At 28.9% G+C, this 19857-nt stretch overlaps 2 protein-coding genes across 2 annotated transcripts in view; one reads left to right on the forward strand and one right to left on the reverse strand.

The window, feature by feature from the left end:
• The window catches only part of LOC145843033 (uncharacterized), a 32558-nt gene extending 21392 nt beyond the window's left edge, over positions 1-11166 (forward strand). The window contains exons 13-16 of the mRNA XM_082950502.1: positions 575-719; positions 8489-8732; positions 9070-10258; positions 10581-11166. Of these exons, the coding sequence (XP_082806628.1) occupies positions 575-719; positions 8489-8732; positions 9070-10258; positions 10581-11039 (2037 nt within the window). The 3' untranslated portion in view covers positions 11040-11166. The remainder of the gene's footprint in view (positions 1-574; positions 720-8488; positions 8733-9069; positions 10259-10580) is intronic.
• A 7734-nt stretch (positions 11167-18900) lies between these two features.
• LOC145843034 (uncharacterized) lies at positions 18901-19857 on the reverse strand. The gene has a single exon (XM_082950504.1). It carries the CDS (start codon positions 19855-19857, stop codon positions 18901-18903), a length of 957 nt encoding a protein of 318 aa, XP_082806630.1.

The raw sequence follows: 19857 nt of genomic DNA on the forward strand, positions 1-19857 counted from the left end.
CTTGGATATATATGTCGCCAAATAGATAGTTCTTAAGTTAATATTGAAAATGTTAAGTTAAAAAAAATAGAAATAAAGCAAAACTAATTTTGTGCTTAATTCTTATCATGTTTGAAAATAATGATTTGAAAAATTCTTACATTTTCATAAGATGTCAAGATAGTTCACTAATGCGTTTTGTTGTTTGTAATGTATCGAAACAACTGATTTGAACTGAAATACTCTTTTTGGTTTTACCCTTGAACTCAGGCTAGTTATTTTGCTTCAAATATTGGCAAACCTTGTTATGTAAGTAAAAGCTATTACATGCCTATCTTTCATCTCAATATTTTTCTTTCAATCTGATTTAGTGGTAGTGAAATAGTAACACAAAGCTTATTGTATTTTATAACCAAATGTTTTTTTACGCAATGTTATACTTTGAACGATTATTTCTAAAGCTATTAGAAATAATTTAAGTTTTATTGCTGACTAAATTGTAGTTAATGTTCTGCTCAGTGCTTCATACGTGAACAAACGTCTAATTAAAAACTGTCTTCGTTCCAGTACGAATAACTTTGCTTGTTTTCACCAGGCATCAGCGAGGAGATCAACCGTCGACGGCGTCCGTAACTACAGCGCGTGCTTGCCGCCCCAGCACGCCGAAGCGCTGAGAAATTCCGGCAATTTGCTGTCCAACGAGCACAACATGCTGTATTCGTTCACCTTGCAAAACGAATGTTAGTTTGTTTTTACGTTTTTAACTTTAGGTTAAATTTTAGGGTTGCCACTTGTTTGTTGCTGCTTGTGGTTCTGAGTAAATTTTCTCTCGTTTTTTTTATCTTATCAATCGTATAATAGTAACAAACTTATTTATTTATAAAGCGTTTCAAGTTGTGACTACATTAATTAAATAATGTGTTTTCGGCATTTTGATTGAAAAGGTCTAAAGTAAGTTCCGCGGTTAACCCAAACAACACGAGTTGTTACTATGTGCAACAAGTGATTAACAGTTATAGCCCAATTAACTTGGAATTTTTAAGTTATTTTATCAAATAGCGAAAATAAGATTTTACTCACACACCCAACAGTTGAATAATTTTTAGAAATTGAGCTTGTCACAGTTTTTACATTCAAATAAAGTTATGTTTTCTCATAGCTTCAAAATACAGCCGCGTAGTTTTAGCCTTGAACTTAGTAGCGCATCTGTGAAGTATGTAAATTGACAGGTCCGAATTATAATTATCGCTAAAGGCGTGTAATTTTTTTGGTTTTGCTCATAAACTCAGGCTACTTGTTTTGTTTTAAAGATTGGCGAACCATGCTCTCAGTAAAAGCTATTGATTATCTATTTTTAATTTTGTCATTTTTCTTGTATATGTTGTAATTTGTTATAAAAGAAATCAATATTTTTGAACCTAAAAGGAAATAATTAGGTTACGCATTTTATTTCTGCTAGATATTACTGTCCGATAAGACTTATCAACGTTTGGTAAACATTAAAATGACTAATTTTAAACAAAATGTTTTACTTATAAGCGAATTTAATATTATTATTTAAGCTAAGTTGCAGATTTTATATGCAAAACATTTCTTCTAGACTTTATAATCTTAGAAGTTATAAAAATAGTTTCTCTTCTTTTAGACAAAATAAAAACAATTTAAGTTTACCGAAGAGTTACTATATAAAACAATTATGGAAGTGTTTATTTCAAAAAAAACTTAGCTTCTCTTGCAAACACGAACAAAAATATAATAGTAACAATAAAATAAAAAAGTGGTTATCTATTCATAATTGTTATTTTAACATTAATAATAAATGTTGCTAAATTTTTATATTGATTTTCGTTAGTACTTTACCCGTTTAATTCACTAAAACTTCAGCTTTCTATCATATGTATAATAAGATTCTTTGCTTCAAGAACGTAAATAAAACTGATTTTTCAAATAAATTTTTCAAAACTGATTTATTTAAAACTGAGCGTATAGCTAAACCTTTTGTCAGACAAAAATCTAAACAACATTTTGTTTCTTTGTTGTAAATTAACAAAACTTTTATTCAAGTAAACTTTTATACGAGCTTTAAATAATTAGTATTTAAGAAATTGTATGTGTAACAAACATAAATGAAATTAATTCGATTGCTGCTTATAGATCTTTGAATATAGATTTATGTGGTTATATTTGTTAGTAAAATGATAAACTGCTTTTCGTGCTCAAACAGCATGTAAATTATTAATGTTTTCTAATTTTCCAATAAGCACGTTATTTCAACCTAAATGTGATTTTACCGTTAGTCTTTTTATACAAAACTCGAAGTTAAAAAAAAGTGGTTCATAAAAATCGGTTTAATTTCGTCTACCTTTTCACACTTTCTATTCGAAACTAGTATTTACTCGATTTTGGGTGCTCGATAAATCATACTCCTACAGTCTTAACTCTAATAGTTCTAGGCTATTGTGAATTATTTGTTTAGTAAATCTGTATTTGATTTTTTTTTCTTACCGGCATAATCTTGTTAGTTATACCTGCAGGAACACTTTTTAATTTTGGAAATCTAAATATTTTTTTGAGGTATGACTATAAGAAGTTTTATAATTATCGATTAGATTTTTTTATAAGTATTTATCTCAATTTTTTAACATTCTGTCTTTTGAAAATAAACATCAAGGTTTTTTTTTATTTAAAATGTTTTTTGAGATGTGGCCCCTTTATTTTATTTAACAGCTTGATTGTCATATGACCAACATTTTGTGTCGTAAAATTATTCAAACAAGGTGCACATTAAAAAAAAAGTGTCATTATCATTTTTTTACGAAATAAAATATGTAATTCAAAGTAGTAATCACACAAAATTCTGGAAAAAAATTAACAAATTACCTTTAGTTTTTGTACAACTAAACAAAACATATTATATACTTAAATAGATTCAGATTTAAATTAATTTTGATCTCTTACAGCATTATATTAACAATTTCTTAAGAGTGCTCAACAAAAAAAATCATACGTTTAAAAACTATTTAGCAAAATTTTCAGTGTCTTTAAATTACGACTTTTTACGTATAATCTGAAATAAGTGACCCAATAATGTACAGTATTCGACTATAGTTAATTTTTTCTCCCTAACAGCCAGTTTTTTGTTTACTATCTTGTAAAAATCTGTTGTAGCTTTGTAGCTTTATTATTATTTTCCTCATAACTACATAGTTCTGTTGATTTAAGTTTATGTCATGGAATTGTTAAAAACTGGTAAGGAACTCAAAAAACTTAAAAAATACAGTGTGTTTACAATTCAAATTAGATCGCAGTCAATGGGCGTTCATTTGCATATAAGTTTTCTCTTTCAGTTTTCGATTTGCTAGACCACGTGCTTTAAAAAAAAAGACTATAGGTAGTCGGCATACCGTGTAATCATGTACATTTTACCTAGTTTTACGTTCTTCTATGAACTAGTTTGTTTCTTTTGATTGGCAGTAATCTCAATTGATCAATTAATTTTAGAAAATGCGTTTTTAAGATTATATATTTTCTTATATATTCTTTAATACGTCATTTTTTGTATTTTAGGCTTTAGGGTTTTTTATCAATAAAAAATAACTGTCGTAAGACCTCTACATTCTAAGATTTGAAAAACATTTAACAACATGTTAATAAAAAATTCTTAATAAAAGTTTAAAATCATAAGTTTAAATAAAGATTGCCTAAATACTTTAAATCTGTTGGATGGTAATAAAATACTGAATTAGCTTGAGAATACATATATCAAGCATCTGAAAGAGTATTATCTTTTTAAAAATAATTTCAACTCTATAAATATTATCATCCTAAAATAGTAAATACTACTGTTTCAAAACCTCCTTGCGGCTTTGTACCTAAGTTTTTTTGGTAACATCATGTTTTTTATCTTAAAATTAGTTATTTAGTTCGGATTGAAAAACAAATGTTCAATTGTCAAAAACTTTTTATAACCTATATCTTAACTCTCTATTTTCAAAGACTTCAACTATTAGTGTTATATTAAGATATACAATGATTAATTTGATATCGTCTTTATTTCAACACTAAGCTATTACACTTGTGTTTTTTTTTTCAGTTTTAATTTTTTTCAATAATACTGGAGCTAGGCAAACAGTAAAACTAAAATAACATATTTTTGTCCTAAGGATATGTTAAAAAAATTATAGTCAAAAAAACAATCAAGATAAAGTAAAAGGAGGTAATATGTAAATTATTGCACAAAACGCCGACTACCAATAGTCTGCGTGATCCAAGTTTTTTTCTATCATTTTAAAAAGCACGTGGTCTAGCAAACCGACAGTGAAAACTTGTATGCAAATGAACTCCCATTGACTGTTAGCTAATTTGCATAGTAAGTTGGCCTATTTTTACGGTTTTTAGTTTCTTAACGTCAGTTTTTAAGGATATTTTTTAGTTTGTGACCAGCTAGAGTATTATTAAGTAAGATTTTTAGAGTTCTGTCTTTTAGTCAATAATAGATGACCCATAAATAGTTAATGTTGTTATCTTTTAAAAAGATAAATTGATTTTTATTTATTTTTTATCTTTATAGTTAAATGGAGAAAGTAACCTTAGTTATTGACAGTTTTTACTGCGTATAGAATGAAGAGATTTGAATTTAGAGAGTTTTGAAGTTTATGTTTTAATATATAAAACCCAAGTTGTAAAATTACTTATTTACTTCGAATTATTGTTTTACAAATTGTCGCGAGTAATCTTATTTATTTTTTTTTGATAAAGCTCCGAAGACATTTTTTTGTTGTAAGTCGGTTACAAAGCTACACGGTGAAAAAAATATTTTCCATCATAAATTAATTAAAAATATATATTGAAAGTGTATTAAATAGTTCTGTCAAGCTAGACTTTAAAAGAATATGATAAAAATCTTTTTTAAAGCAGTATGCAGGGTTGCCACAAGGTCAGAAATCAGAAAAGTCAGGATAAACTACAAAAAAAAAAGACAATCGTCAAGAAATAATAAGGGTTTTTGAAAAAGTGTCAAGAAAAATTAGGAAATTTGACAAAATTTTAGAACGTCAGATATTTTCAATTCAATTTTACTTAATTCCTTATTTTCCAAAGCCTTCAGATGGTAAAAATCAATTAAAAGTTCTTTTGTCAGACTAAAATTGCAAAATTTTCCTTTAAATTTACAAAATTACTTAATTTTCAATGCCTTCATCTGGTAAAAATTAATAAAATATCCTTCATAAAACTACAAAATTTTTCTATTAACATGTTGAACAACTACCCTACTTAAACAAGCAGTTTTTTATGCTTTTTAGTATTGATGATGATCTGTGGCAAGGACACATTTTTATAGTGAAACTGTAATATATACAAAAAAGTGTTTGATTATGTATTTTAGAATAAGTTTAAATTGAGAGTTTGATTAAGAAAAGTCAGGAAAATTTTAGTAAAAAGTCAGGAAAAGTCAAAAATTTTTCTCAGCTTGATCTGTGGCAACCCTGAGTATGGCTTCTACATTATAGGTTTAAAGTGGGCCAAGCGTCCATTGACTTTTTTGATACATTTAAAACCTTAACAAGTATTTTACCTAGTTTAAATGAATCTATTTACTATTTTTTAAACTTTTATTTTGCTTCAACTTTTATGTTCATAAGTTACTTAAAATTCTTCATAATTTTCGTCAAAAATTATGGTTGTAAAACCTACAAAGAAAAAAAACCTAAAACATTATTTGTAGCTATTATTTTTACCCTTTTTGAAAATTTGAATTAGTGTTTTTTTGTAAAATAAGATAGGTTGTTAACAAAAAAAAAGTTTAATGTAGTTTAAAAGAAAAAAAAAAGTAAATAGGCTTCATAATATTGCTTGCAAAGTCCTCAAAAAACTTTATTCTTTAAAACAGAATTTTATGTAAAATTATTTTTAGTCTCCTTATTAGTATATACATACACTATATGAATATATGAAATACATATCAAAGAAAAGTGGTTTAAAAATATCAATTCATTAGGAATTTTAGGTAAGTTTGTGTGGATAAATATTTTTTTTTAATAAATGTAAAGTTATACAATATTTTGATATTTTTTTCAATTTCAAAAAAATCCAAAAAACGGCCGTAGCTCAAATTAACTAACTTTTAAATACCTAGAGCAGAAAAGTTAATGACCGATTGCCAGCTAATTGTATATTATATAAAAGTTGGATAAAAACATGGATACTCCAAGTCTTGGGCTTAAGACGTCAAAGATCTTGGTTGTTCAAGTATCAGGAGCTTCAGCACATATATAGTAAATTCAAGCTTTTATATCTTTGCTAAGGTGTACTGTCAAACAAAATTGCCAATAATTAGTCCGTAAACATTTTTTTTTCGTAAAAACTATCGGCGTTTGAAGACATATAAAGTATACTATTTACGCTCTATAAAAGTAAAAAAGGCTAGGCGCAATCACTAGTTTATTGTAAACTCCATAAAAACTTATAGCTTTTAAATAAAACACTTAATAAAAATTTAATTTTTGTCAATTATTATTAATCTAGATAATGAAAGAAGCAGGGTTGCCAAACAACCTGGAATTTGAGAAGTTTTGAAAAAAAAAACCTGAAATTTTAAACAATTTTTACATATTAAGTAGTAAAATTTCGATTTGACACAAAGACTCTATCATATAGATAAAAATTATTTTTCATCATCAAATTTTATTTTAAACACATTTAAAGTAGCTTTACAGCATCCTTCAATGTTTTTTTACTATTTAATACAGTTTTATACCTTAAACTTAACTTTAAACTTAAAAATAGCCCTTTAAATGTGTATTTTTAAAAACCTAGAGAAAATTTTCCATAAACATTTAGCAACCCTGGAGAAGATTAGACTTCATACAAAATGCCTTATTTTTTTAGACCTTTTTAATAATTGCAACATGTCATTTAAATAACTTCTTTCTAACAAATTTTCCCGACATCGAATTACCTAACTTTAAAATCGTAGTCTTGATGTAGTTAAACGCTGGCTTTTCAGCTGTAAAATGAGTAGTCCTTATACAAAAAAATAGTGTGAAACCTCAGTTTTTATAGCTTTTCAGTTTATAATTTATTAAATTTTACGCGTGCTGTTGAAATCGGTTGTTCCACATTGTCCATGCTTTAACATCACGAGCTTTGCTGTGCAAATATTAGTTCAAGCTATGAGTAAGTAATGTTTTATAAAAATTCTGGACACTTCTGAAATTGTTCTATGGGTAAAAATTGTAGGCATAAGAAACATGCAATATGCTTGAGAGTAAATTGGGTTTATTTGTTTATGTGCTTAAAAATTGTCATTATCTTAAACGTGACATTATATTGAGTAAAAAAATTAATTTTTAACAAATTAATGTTTGTCTAGTAGGGTGTTGTATAAAAACTTAACGAAATAAGCTTAATTTTCAGTTAAACCAAGTTTAATCTTTCAAGGTTGTAAAAATAAGGTTATTTTTTTTAAATATATTAGTTAGTCGTGCGAAATTTAAATTATGCCAATAAACATTAGTTAGAAACGAGATTTATTTTTCAAAAGTTTGAAATAAATAAAGTTTTGGATTAAGGCAATTAGGGGATACATACTTTTTTTTAAATATTATCATTGGCTCTTATTGGTAAGGTTTAAGTATGTATTACCAGTAACCGTTGTAAAACTGAAATAAATTAATTAGTTTCTGAGATTTAATTAAATTTGTAAAAATTTTTTGATACAAACATATGGAAAATAAATTACCATAGTCATTGTCTTGGAATTTTAAAATACTTATAAAAATCGATATCCATCTACTTTTTAAGCAATTTGCCTCAAAATCCTAGAAAAAGTTCTTTCAGTATTAAAAATAACTAGTAAGAAGCGAATTTTAAAAAAATATTTAGCAAAAATTATGACTAAGATTAAAAAAATCGATTGGTTTTTTTAATTTTTGTGTTAAACATTAAATTGAGGATGTTTTAAAACGATTGCGAAAAAACTGTAAGAGGATATTAGTTTTTAGTGCAAAAGTTATTTTTCCCTTTTTTATTTTTGCCTTCCATAAAAAACCTTTCAAAGTTTTGTACTTAGGTTTTTATATTTCATATATCTAAGTTTGTTGAAAAACAGCTAGTATCTAAGTTATTGTTGTTAAAAACTCCACAAACTTTTAAGAAAGTGGTTTATCCTTTTATTACCTTAACATGAAAACAAATCCTTTTTGTTTTAATTAACCTCATTAAATATCTTTTAAAATTATAACTTAATTTCAAATTATAACTTTCAAACATTTGAAATTCTTACTTTTAAACAAAAGTTAACAAATAATTACGACGAATTGATAGGCTTAACTAAGTAACTCATAAAGAAAAATATTGTTGAGGCTCATAATGACTTACTGAGTTGTATAATAAAAACTGTGCACGCATAACATTCAAGTTCCCCAGCTACAATGCCATTGTAAAACAAGCAGCTTCTATTTAGATGTAAGCGATTTTTTCAAGTACGCATAGCATGTAACATCAGCAGGTGTTCTGCAACAATCGAGGAGCGCTCCCAACACGCCGGACAGCACGAAATCGCCGGTGAGCACGAAAACGCCCGCCAACTTCAGGTGCGACAAGAAGATGGTCAACGAGTACAACCGCTTGGTGGCGTCGCCGAAAATGACCAGCAGGAGGTTCATTAAAAGCAAGGTCGAGGTTCAGGAGGAAAGCAGCCCGCCGCCCACTTCGACAGTGATGTCTTTGTTTTCATTCCAAAAACCTTCTAGGTTGTTTAAACGCGCGTTTTACTTGTTTAAGGTCATTTTTGTAATATGCTGTTTTAGTTGTTGGAGTTGTTTTTAGCATGATAAAAAGTTTATGTGTTTTTATACATTTTAAAGTATACTTTACCAACTTTTTCTAAATTTAGCTTGAAATAGCTGCGTAATACTAAAAACTAATTATGTGTGGTAGTTATGTTCTAAAAAAATTAAGTTTAAAGTTTAAAAGAATTATTTAAATTTATAGAATAATAAATACTATTTAGCATGTGATAAATTTTTTATGATTGCTATATCTAAAAAACTGCAGTACACACATTGCTCAAACAAACGTAAAACGTAGGTACGCGTCAGCAATGCGCAGTGAACCGAAGCAAAGCCCGTCGGACGCTTCTTCGATCAAAACGAGCGATCCAGACTCGAACACCTCGAAACTCATCGGAGTCATGTCCATGAAAGACCTGCCGAGCGAAAGTTGCAAGGAAAAGAACAACTACCAGGTTCCTACCAAGCGACCTCTGCAGCTGTACTGCTCTGACTTGACGCCCTCTGTTCCTGCTGCGTTGAAATCTGAAAAAGACGTTTCAAGCGAGAAACGTGACTCAATAGCGAAAAAGAAAGACAACAGCGTTGAAAAGTACTTACTGGCCAAGGCGTTCAAAATGGCCCTTTTGCCCGGGTCGATCGCCAGCAGGCTTTTGAAATCGCCAGCTAAAAACGTGGCGAAGAGCAACAAGAGCGCGGAGCATGAGCCTCAAGCCCAATCTCCGATCACTCCGGACGCGCCCATCAATCTGGTGACCAGAAGGTCGCTTTCCTGCTCCAGCTCGCCGATGCACGTTGAACCGAGAGATGTCAGCTTTCAGCAAAAGTCGCCCGCTTCTCTAGCTTCGTTGTCTCCGCTCAACAGCTGTAAACTTTTGAAAGCAGCAACTGAAATCGCGCAGCCGACCGCATCGCGGTACCTCGATTCTGGTGTTTCCCCGGCTGGCAAGCAGCTGAATCAGTTTAAGAAGGTCTACCCCAAGCAGTTTGAAAAGAAGTTCGCCAGCTTGCAGCAAGGCATCCAGCTGCAGATGCAGCAGCAGCAGCTCCTACAGCTGCACCAGCGGCACCAGATGCTGTACCAGCAGCAGAACTCTTCGAAGCAGTCTCTGGATCAGACGAGTTCACAGAACCCGCCTCCGTACACGCAAGCCGCCATAGAGCATCTTAGAAACGCCGCCGCCCTCCAATTCGAAGTTTCCAAAAAGGCGGGAAAAGACCCGAAAATGGCGGGAAACCTGATGAAGAAGTCGAGTATGAAGCAGTCCGTAAGCGCCAACCAGCTGTACAGGCACCCAAAGCCGGTGAACAAGGCGAGGTCGAACTCGCACGTGGCGGGAACGAGGCAGGGGTGCAGGAAGATGCAGCCGGTGAGCGAGCTGCTGGCCAGGTTGAGAGGAGTGAGCAAGGACGACATCGCGCGGATGAACTCGGTGCCGAACGCGGGAAAGCGGGCGAGAAGGGTCCACAACATCGTGCACGTTCCAGTCAGTAAATTTGTGTTTAGATTATTTGTTTTGATTAAGTTTGTTATAAGTTGAGACGTAGTTGTTAAATTTTTTTGATGTTGTAGTAAAACTAATTAGTTTATTTTTTGTGTTACAATGGCTTTTCACGTTTAAACGTAGATAAATTGTAAACATAGCACCAAAATAATTCGTTTATTTATAGTTTTGTAATTATTTTATTAATATTTAGATAATAAAAACATTTGAAAGATAAATACAGTAAACATGCAATAAATATCTTTTGTTTAATTTTCAAAAATTATCACCAAAAAATCAACATTTTTTTCTCTTCCAAACACAGCAGAGTCAGATGAAATCGAGCGGCAGTCACCAGCCGAGGCCTCAGCAAGTTTCGACGGGCAGCCAGCAGATCAATTGCTACCAGCAGGCCACCACGGAGGAGCAGCTGAGAAAACTGTACACCGGCAACCAGCACCAATCCGCCGAGTTGCTCGCCAGAATGCAGCAGAAGCGGCCCTACAGCGGCTGCGTGCAAGGGAACTTCCCCAACACGTTCCAGGTGCGGCAGCGGGCCAATCAGCTGTCGGAGGTCGAGAAGCACCGCATCGAGGCGACCAATCAGGCGGTGATAAACTCGGCGATGCGACTCCGCCAGCTCAGCGAGAATCACAACAAGAACTTGCAGCAAGTTCCGGCTCCGGGGAATTTCTCCCCGACCGCATTCAATCCCTCCTCCTCCTCCGGAGGCAACAGCTCCTCCATCGGCGGGCCTCCCGCAGCCAAAGCTGCGCGACACTGAAACTTTCTCCTCTCTTTCGAAAACTTTTGTTTGTTTCTCCTCTACTTCTACAAAATCCCTGTCAGTTTCAAACAGCTCAGAAATCAAAATATGAATGTTGACGCCAAAAATCAATCAATCGTTTCGAAGTAGTAACTCACGTTCTAGTGGGGTTATTTTGTTTCATTTGTTCTTTATACTTATATATATACTTAATCTGCTGTAATTCGTATGAGCGTGGATCTCAGCATAACATATGTATAGTTTTTTTCGTGTTTTTTTTTATGCCTCTCACAATGCTTTATTTTTAATAGCTTTGTTTTATTTTAGTTTTTCTATATTAGAGCTCTGATTATTAGTTGAAAACTAAGAGATTTTAGTTTCGAAACAATACTTCTGTATAGTCTGATGCTGTCTACAAATTCAAAGTGCTGACTTAATTTCAAATCTACTTTTGTATTATTTCTTACTTCAAACTTATTACGGCGACCAAAAAACCACTAATGGAATTTTACAAGGCACTTAGTTATGAACTACTTTTGCTCACCTTTTCTTTTATTTGCGTACAAATCAGTTTTTATTGCGTACGTTTTAGTTTTTCATTTGACTTTTAGGAAATATGGAACGTTTATATTCTTATATGTTAGATTTTTTTATTCAAATACTTTTGAATGAAAAATAGTTTCACACATCATTAATATATTTTTTAATTTTTAGAAGTATATTTTAGTATTCTCCATTCAGTTCTTTTTATCATAAATTTAATCAAAATTACTACTATTTATTATAATACAATGGTTTTGTTTTTACTTAACATAAAACTAAGTTGACAGTAGTTAGCATTTAATTAAAAAATAAATACCGTAAATTTTTTTTTTACATTAGTATACAAAAAATTTAATATACCCTTATTGGTTTGCAGTAGACTATTATCAATCCTAATTGTAAAGTTTATTGCTATAGATAAATTGAAAATGTTTTCAGTTTAAATTTTAAGTTGCACTCTTCTAGGATAGGCTAATTTCTAGGAATTTTGTTTGTTTAAAATTTTCATATTGTTTCCATACCTGTATTACTATTATTAGTAAATTTATTTGGTGTTTTCTTTAGTATTGAGACGTATTTTAAATTAAAAGACTCAATCATAGAAATTGTTGTGTTTTTTTTTGTTTTTTTTTCTAAGTTTTAGTTATTCATAAGTAACAAGATATTTTATTTGTAAAGAGTAAGTGTTTATTTCATTCTTTGACATGGCTTAATTTTATTTCTTTATTTAGAAAAAATTCTGAAAATACCGCATATTTTCTAAAGGTTAATCATAAATGTGTCTATCTTTAATAAAATATATCAATAACTACATCATTTGAAAAGTTTTTTCTATCATCTGAAGCAACTTTAAAAAATAGACCGCTGAAAGAAATTTTCTGTTCGCAATAGAATGTTAATCGATCATTTAGTTTAAAATAGCTACTTAACTTTTTGATTTAAAATATTGTTATAAGTGTCATAAAAACAAAGTTTAAAAAAGTTTTCAATATAGTACTATCCTTTATTTATAATTGGTTTTAAATTATTTTTACACTTAATAAAAAGTATTATGCAATAATGTACATTGTACACTTACATTTGTTAATAAAATCAAAAAAAAAAGTTCATTTTAGTTTAAAAAATCTCCTTAAAAGACCCAAGAAATCAAGGGTTTATAAATTGTTAGGTTAATAATTCATTTCTTTTTAAGTAACAAATTTGTGTGGCTTATTCACTATTTAAAAACAACATATCCCCAAAAAGTTATTAATAACTTTAAACTAATTAGTTACTAATAATAGTTCCATACTAAGTTTTAATCTATTCAAAATATTTTTTTAGTATAAGCTAGCGTTATTGGTCAACTTCATATATTTCTATCAACTTGATTTATTTAGAAGATAAACTAGAGTTCAAAATAAGTAACTGTTTTTTTTCATTAAAGAATAAAATTAGAGTTTAAACGTTAATTGCGGAGATAGATAAATTTTATGGAACTAGGCTTCTTCTTAACGCATAGTTTCTTTGTAACATTCTTTACTAATTTAACCCACAAGAAACTACGCTTTGCCAGCTTTCGTGTAATTATTTATAACGCACTATTTCTTAAAAACAAATATTTTTATTGTGTTAAAAAAATCCATAAAGTACTTCTACCTAGTACTGACATTGTATCATCTGAAAAGAAAAGTTATTTGACTATTTTTTTTTATTTTCAATAAAATTTTCTAATCTTGTTAACAAAACAATGTTTCATTCATTTGAATTAAATCAAACGAGGTCATCAGTTGAATAAAATCTGTAAAAAAAAAATTGTTTATAAACATGCAAGACAGTAGGCTAAGCTTGAAATAAAACTGGAATTTATGTGTAAAAAGAATAAAGCTTATAGTTTTAAGTTATCAATTTAGGAAAATAATAATGTTACCAGGTTAGTTTATGTTTTGGTTAGGAAAGTGTAAGCTACTTAATAATATTTTAAACCTTAAACAAATTAATATACTTAGAATTAGCAGGCTTTTAAAATTTGTGAACAACAAAAAAACATCTCTTGCAACTAAAGAACTAGACTGAATAACTGCTTTTAATGTTAAAAAAAATTTAACTATCGTATCGTGACGTAGCTATAAGTTAGGAATATAAAATCTAATAGCGCTATAAATTTAAAAGTTTTAAGTTAGTTACTTTTGTTCGATTTAATATTTACTTGTACAAGTTAAAATAGTGTTGTAATTATCAAATTTTCTTAAATTTTAAAATGAACATATTAACTCGTTTCTTTTATTTAACGAAGTTCCCCCGTCAGCGTTCGCTATTTCCATCTTCTCATAAATACAGGTCATGCAGATTCTCTGCGGATTCCTTATTTCTCCAATGTGATGTAAAATGTTCCAGTTAATATTGTAATTAGTATTATTGTTTTTTCAATTTCTAAATGTATTTCGACAGTTTGGAGCCGTTTTCCTTGTGGACTTTAAAATCTTCGATATGGCCAACGGCCATATCACCTTTTGCTTCTTACGCATAGCTTTATTTCATTTTTTTGTGGTAACCGTTGTAAACTACGTTTTTGGTGAGGCGTTTGTTTTTGAGTGGGCATATGTTTTTGTTTCTGCAAAATTACTCTTCTGTGTTAGTACTTTCAGTTTTTTCTATGATACAGTTTTTTTTTCATTGTGTCCTTAAACTAACATCTTTATAATACTCATGCAACTGTATGACAGCTTGCAATTGTTTTTATTTATTAAACTGTTTAGACTTTGTTTTGTTTAAAACACTTGTTTATTAATTCTAAAAATATGTTTCTTCATTTGTCTTTACTGATTCGCAAAATGTGGGATTAAAATAAATTATTTTTCTTGGTCTGTTTCTTTTTCTGTTTGTTAAATCTTCCGTATAAGTCAGTTTGTGTTTAAACAATTTTTAATTATTCTTTATTTTAACAAAGACTGCATTTATGAAATTAAAAATGTCTGTTTAATAATGAATTAAGTGACACTTTGAACGTTTTTAATCTTAAAACTATTTTAGAACTAAAATTTTAAGAAATTAAATTTAAAAAAGGATAACTTTATAAATTTCATCCGTACGACAAAAATAAAAACACTTTTAATTATGATAAAATTAAAATATTACTATAACTGTGAATGTTTTATATTTTTTTACTTGTTATTTTATTTTGTGTTTAAATTTACTTTATCACAACTTAGATTTTATAACTACAAATAATAAATAGTTTTATAATGATCGGATTTAACATTAAATATTGTACCTATAATTAACCATTAATCTACAATAATCTGTTTTTCTTATTTTCAATAAACACATATACACACCTACTTTAGTTTCTATTCTTTCCTTTTAGTATTTTTTAGAGCTCCGTTGAAGTGTATTAAACTTTTATAACACAGAAACATGTGTTAGTTTAATAAAAAAAGAGTACTGTTTAGTTTTTTATTATTACCTACACTATAACATTTTAGTTTTGTTATACAGAGAATATTTATTTTATCAAGTTGAAGTAATAAATATATTTCATAATCTTAATTAACTAATGATTTTTAAATTAGTTCAATTTTTAGCTATTTTAAAACACGTGGTACGTTTTTTAGATGTGAGATGCTTTGAATACGTTATCAGTGCATAATTTATTCTAAAATTATTTTATTGTTTAATTTTCCTTGGCAAACTATATCACCATTAGATTCATTTTAACCATTCTGACGAGTTGATAGGGGCTTTTAAAGTTGTTTCAGTATCGAAAAATAAAAGTGCTAACACCCATTATTACTTATTTACGGGTTCACGAGTATTCAAATTCGAAAAATTATATGACTTCTGGTCATTTATAATTATTTAAATATATATAACTTTATTGTAAACTTATTAATTAGACCTACAAAAGCTTTTTTTGTAAAACTAAAAATGTTTTTTTAAGTATGGCTAAAATAAGTTTTAAATTAAAGTAATTTCTAGTAACTTTGAAATATATATTTTTATAGAAATTTTAAACTTTTCTTTTTACTACCATAATCTTATTTATCGGATCTACATGAGTTTTTTTTCAAACATTTATTACTTTTTTAAATGTGGCACATGAATTTTTTCAAAGAATTCTAGTTGTCATGTAAACCTTATTTATATTGAAACTTGACTGCTTCAGTGTGATGCTAGCACACTTTGAAAGTATTTTTAAGCAAGTTGGTAAAACAAAAACTGCTTCCAATTTTAAAACACTAAAATTGTTCAATTCAACTAGAAATAACAGGAAGTTTGATGGATAGGCAAGCACCAGTTTAAGTGTGGAGGTAGATGGCTTCCTTTGAACAGACTTCTAATTAACATGCAGTTTTCTTTCTAATTATACTAAATTTTCATTTGAATAACTTTTTTGACTTTCTTATACTTTGATGCTTTTGAAAGTGACTAGTTTAAAGCGAAATTTGTGTTGTTCCAGGCATGAAACTTTTTTAAACTACAATTTTTTCTTTAACAAATTGTAATTAACAAACAGAACCACAGTTAGTGACATAAAGTTTTACAAAAATAAACAAAATATAATTACTATACTCATACTGGCATCTAATTATGTGTAATAAAACTTTTTCTAATCATGATTAGATCTAACAATACTACAGTTTTGTTTTTCTAAGCCTGACTTTGAAATATGTTCATTCTTAGAGCATCAAATTTGAACTACAACAACGAAAGTAAGCTGTTGTTCATTTATCTATCGCTTAAAAATAAATGTACTTTTGTAAGTTAGGTTAATGTTTCTAACTTGAACTCACATAGTTTTTTAGTTAAGTGAATCTTATTTTTTGAATAACTAACAATTACTTAAATAAAGTATAGTTTAAGTAGCTTGAATCAATAACATAAAAACTTAGAAAAATTACTATAGTTTATATTATTAATTAGTGATGTTTCCTTCTTACAAAAAATAACCTCTGAGTTTAAAGTATTGTTTTTAATAAGCTTGTATCATTAGTGTATTTCAAACTAAAACTATTGAAGAAAAAATAAGTTTAGTATAGTTCGAATTAAACTAAAAACTTGTTTTAACAAACTTTTCTTTTTAAAATATGAACAAGTATGGGTTGTAATAAAACTAACATAAAAGAAACAGTTACTAAAAACTCTTAAAGTAATAGTCATGTTTTATACAAATAATTGTACTAAGAAAATCTCTATAATTTTTATTTACTTATTGAACTAACTCTTTATCTTTTTATTCAGATACTGAAAGCACAATAAATTAAAATTTCCAATCATTTTAAATTTACGATCTTTTTTAGTGATTTTAAAAAACACTTATTTATTTAAAACGTAATGTTTATAATCTTTATGAAATAAGTAAAATTTCTACTGTTAAACTAGGACATAAAATAAGGTTTAGCTAGACGTTTATCAATTCTACCTAACTCTAAAAAAACACTTTAAGTTATCATCTAACTAAAATGTTGCTGTAAAGTGTGATTTAACACACTCTTCCTTTAGTTAGTACTTGTTAACAACAATAAAAAGCAAACAAAGCCAGTAGACTTAGTATATTACGTTCATTTTATTCTACTTTAAAGGTGTACAATAACTTTTGTATCGAGAAAAAAGTTAGTATAACTTAAATAAAAACGTAATTTTCCAGAATCACTTTTTTAGCAAAAATATAAAAAATATAAACAATTATGGTTTAAGCTTTTTCATAGGTAAACAGTGATAATAATTAATGACTAAAACTTTTCTTATTTTTAGCACTTTATTTATAACTACAAAGTCGACGAAAATATTTTTTAACAAATACAGCCTGTAAAATATTTTTTTCTAGTAATTCTAGAAATTTACTCAGAAATATCTGCTAAAACCTAACTTACAACATTTTTTTTTAATTATTGTAGTTTACCAAAAACAAAAACAAATTAAAGCTCAAATATTAGTGTATAGAAAGATCTTTTTGTCATCAAGCTACACACCAAATATTTATTATATTTTTCTTAGTATAAAACAAAAAAGATTACAATTTTTAACATTAAGAATTTATCATTTTGTACAAATAGAATATAAAAGAAGAACATAAAACATGTCAATAAAACTAAACACAATAAGCAGTTTTACTCAGAATAGCTAACTATCATTTAAAATAAAAATATATAAATGGTATTTTAGTTATAGATTAAATGTTTCTTTGAACACAACTTAAGTTTATGGAACTGTAATTATAAACACATGCCTATATATATATATAAGACTATGACAAGATAAGCAACGTAAAAATGAAAAATAATACACATGATTTGTGTACTAGAATAAAACCTTAAAAATCCTTATTATACGACAGTTTAATTAGTAATTCAACTATCTAAGAATATTTTAGAAATTTTATCAAATACTTTATAAATGTACCTATATAAAACAAGTACTATTGAATTTATAAGATTCTAGCACGTGATACAGTCTAGTAGTCTGGGTCCAAGAATTCAAAACCCTATCAGTATGCTTAGCAATGACTATTCCTAGGTGTAGTAGTTATCGGTATAATCAAAAATTTATGATAGTGACGTCATTATAAGATATCAATACTTCAGCCATTCAACTGTTCTTATAGTAAATAGTATTTCAGATCGACTAGGTACCTTACAAAATGACCTTATAGCTATTTGACATAATAGTCCACATTTTACTACCCTGATATGCTAGAGATTAGAGTAAAAGTGTTACAAAACAAGAAGTTAAACTAAAATATTTAAAGTTACAAAAATATAAATAAATTGAGTTTTGTTGTTGTACGGCTAAATTATTTAATCCATTGTTTAATTGTTATACATAACGATTGCCTGAATACTTTTTTAATCATTTGTTCAAGTTTTAGAAATTGCCTACCAGATTTTACTAATAATATCAAGCTTTGAGAAATTAAAATCTCGGTCGTACCATTAAAACCTTCAGACCAAAAGTTTTCGGTCTAATGTTCAGAGTTGTATGTTAAAGTCTTATTGTGGACTTGAAGCTTGTCTCACGGCACATGATAGTCAAGACTAATGTTCTTTTATATTTAATTATAAACTATTTTTCCCAACTAACAGATGTGAAACTCTTAAATTGAAATGGAAAGGCATAATTTTACGTTTTTTAAAATACATAATTTATTACGCTGTAAAAAACTATATATCGGTAAACTATATAAACTACGTATCGGGTTTTTTTTTTTCTGTTTGTGCAAAAGTAGTCTAAAACTGTGAACAAAGATTTTATTCAACGTAATTAATAAAGATAACTGAAAACAAATACTCAAAAACAATAATAAAAAAATTTACACCGTAAAATTCTTCACAATTAAATAAGAAGTTATACAAAGATTTCAAACCGAAGGCACTTTAACACAAGCATGAGAAAGCAAGTCGATTTTTTTGTATTCCCATTTACCCGTTTCAATGTCATACGCAAACAAAATTGATTCAAAACAAGCGCCAAGAAAAACTAGTATTTTGTTTCCTACACAAATCGTCTTCTTAGTAAAATCTGTTGAACTGATATTTTTTGGTAGTTTTTGAACTATTGCAAACTTTCCTGAAACACTGTCAAAAACTTCACAGCTGCCTGTACTCCAGCCTCCAATCATAAACATTCTGTTTTCCACACAGACTGTCGCATGGTTACACCTATCTTTAATCATGTCAGGTAAATAAGTCCACTTGTTTTCATGGTAGTCGTATGCTTCCACTGATTTCATACTTTGATAAAAATCATGATCGTTATCCTCAATACCTCCAGAAATAACCACTTTACCTTCAAAGACTGCACAAGAAGCGGACCGCCTGCATCTGTTCGTTTGACCTATTAAACTCCATTCGCCGTGCTTCGAGTCATACTTAACACACTTGCTTTCAAAATTGGAGTGACCGACAGGAACTTTACCAACAAAAATGACTTGCTGCATAAAAGAACAAATATTCACGCTGCCAATCCTTTCTTCAAAACCGGCAAGTTTGGTCCATCTGTTGCGTTTCTGAGAATAAACTTCACACGTCCTAATACAATTTTCCAACCGATGTGGTACAAGTCCATCTTCATTAGTTACATAGATGTCCGTGCCAACAACCGCTCTTAGAATGTTAGTTTGCGCTCTCAACATTGAAGAAAGCTTTTGAACTTTTGTATAATCAGGTCCTACAAACTTAACTACTTCGTTCGGATTGCTTTTCACGGGACTTATTAAAAATACAATGTCGTGCTCTTTCTGACTGCAGTACCTATTTTTGTACAAAACTGAAGAACATCTAAAAATGAAGTTTGAAACCTTATTACGATCAGTCAT

This window comes from Thalia democratica, chromosome 8 (genome assembly GCF_965202585.1).
Source record: "Thalia democratica chromosome 8, ktThaDemo2.hap1.1, whole genome shotgun sequence".
Classification (NCBI taxonomy): Eukaryota; Metazoa; Chordata; class Thaliacea; order Salpida; family Salpidae; genus Thalia; species Thalia democratica.

What these genes read in the sequence shown, in the direction of transcription:
- LOC145843034 (XM_082950504.1), bottom strand. Translation starts at nt 19,857, where the DNA reads ATGACTGATCGTAATAAGGTTTCAAACTTCATTTTTAGATGTTCTTCA.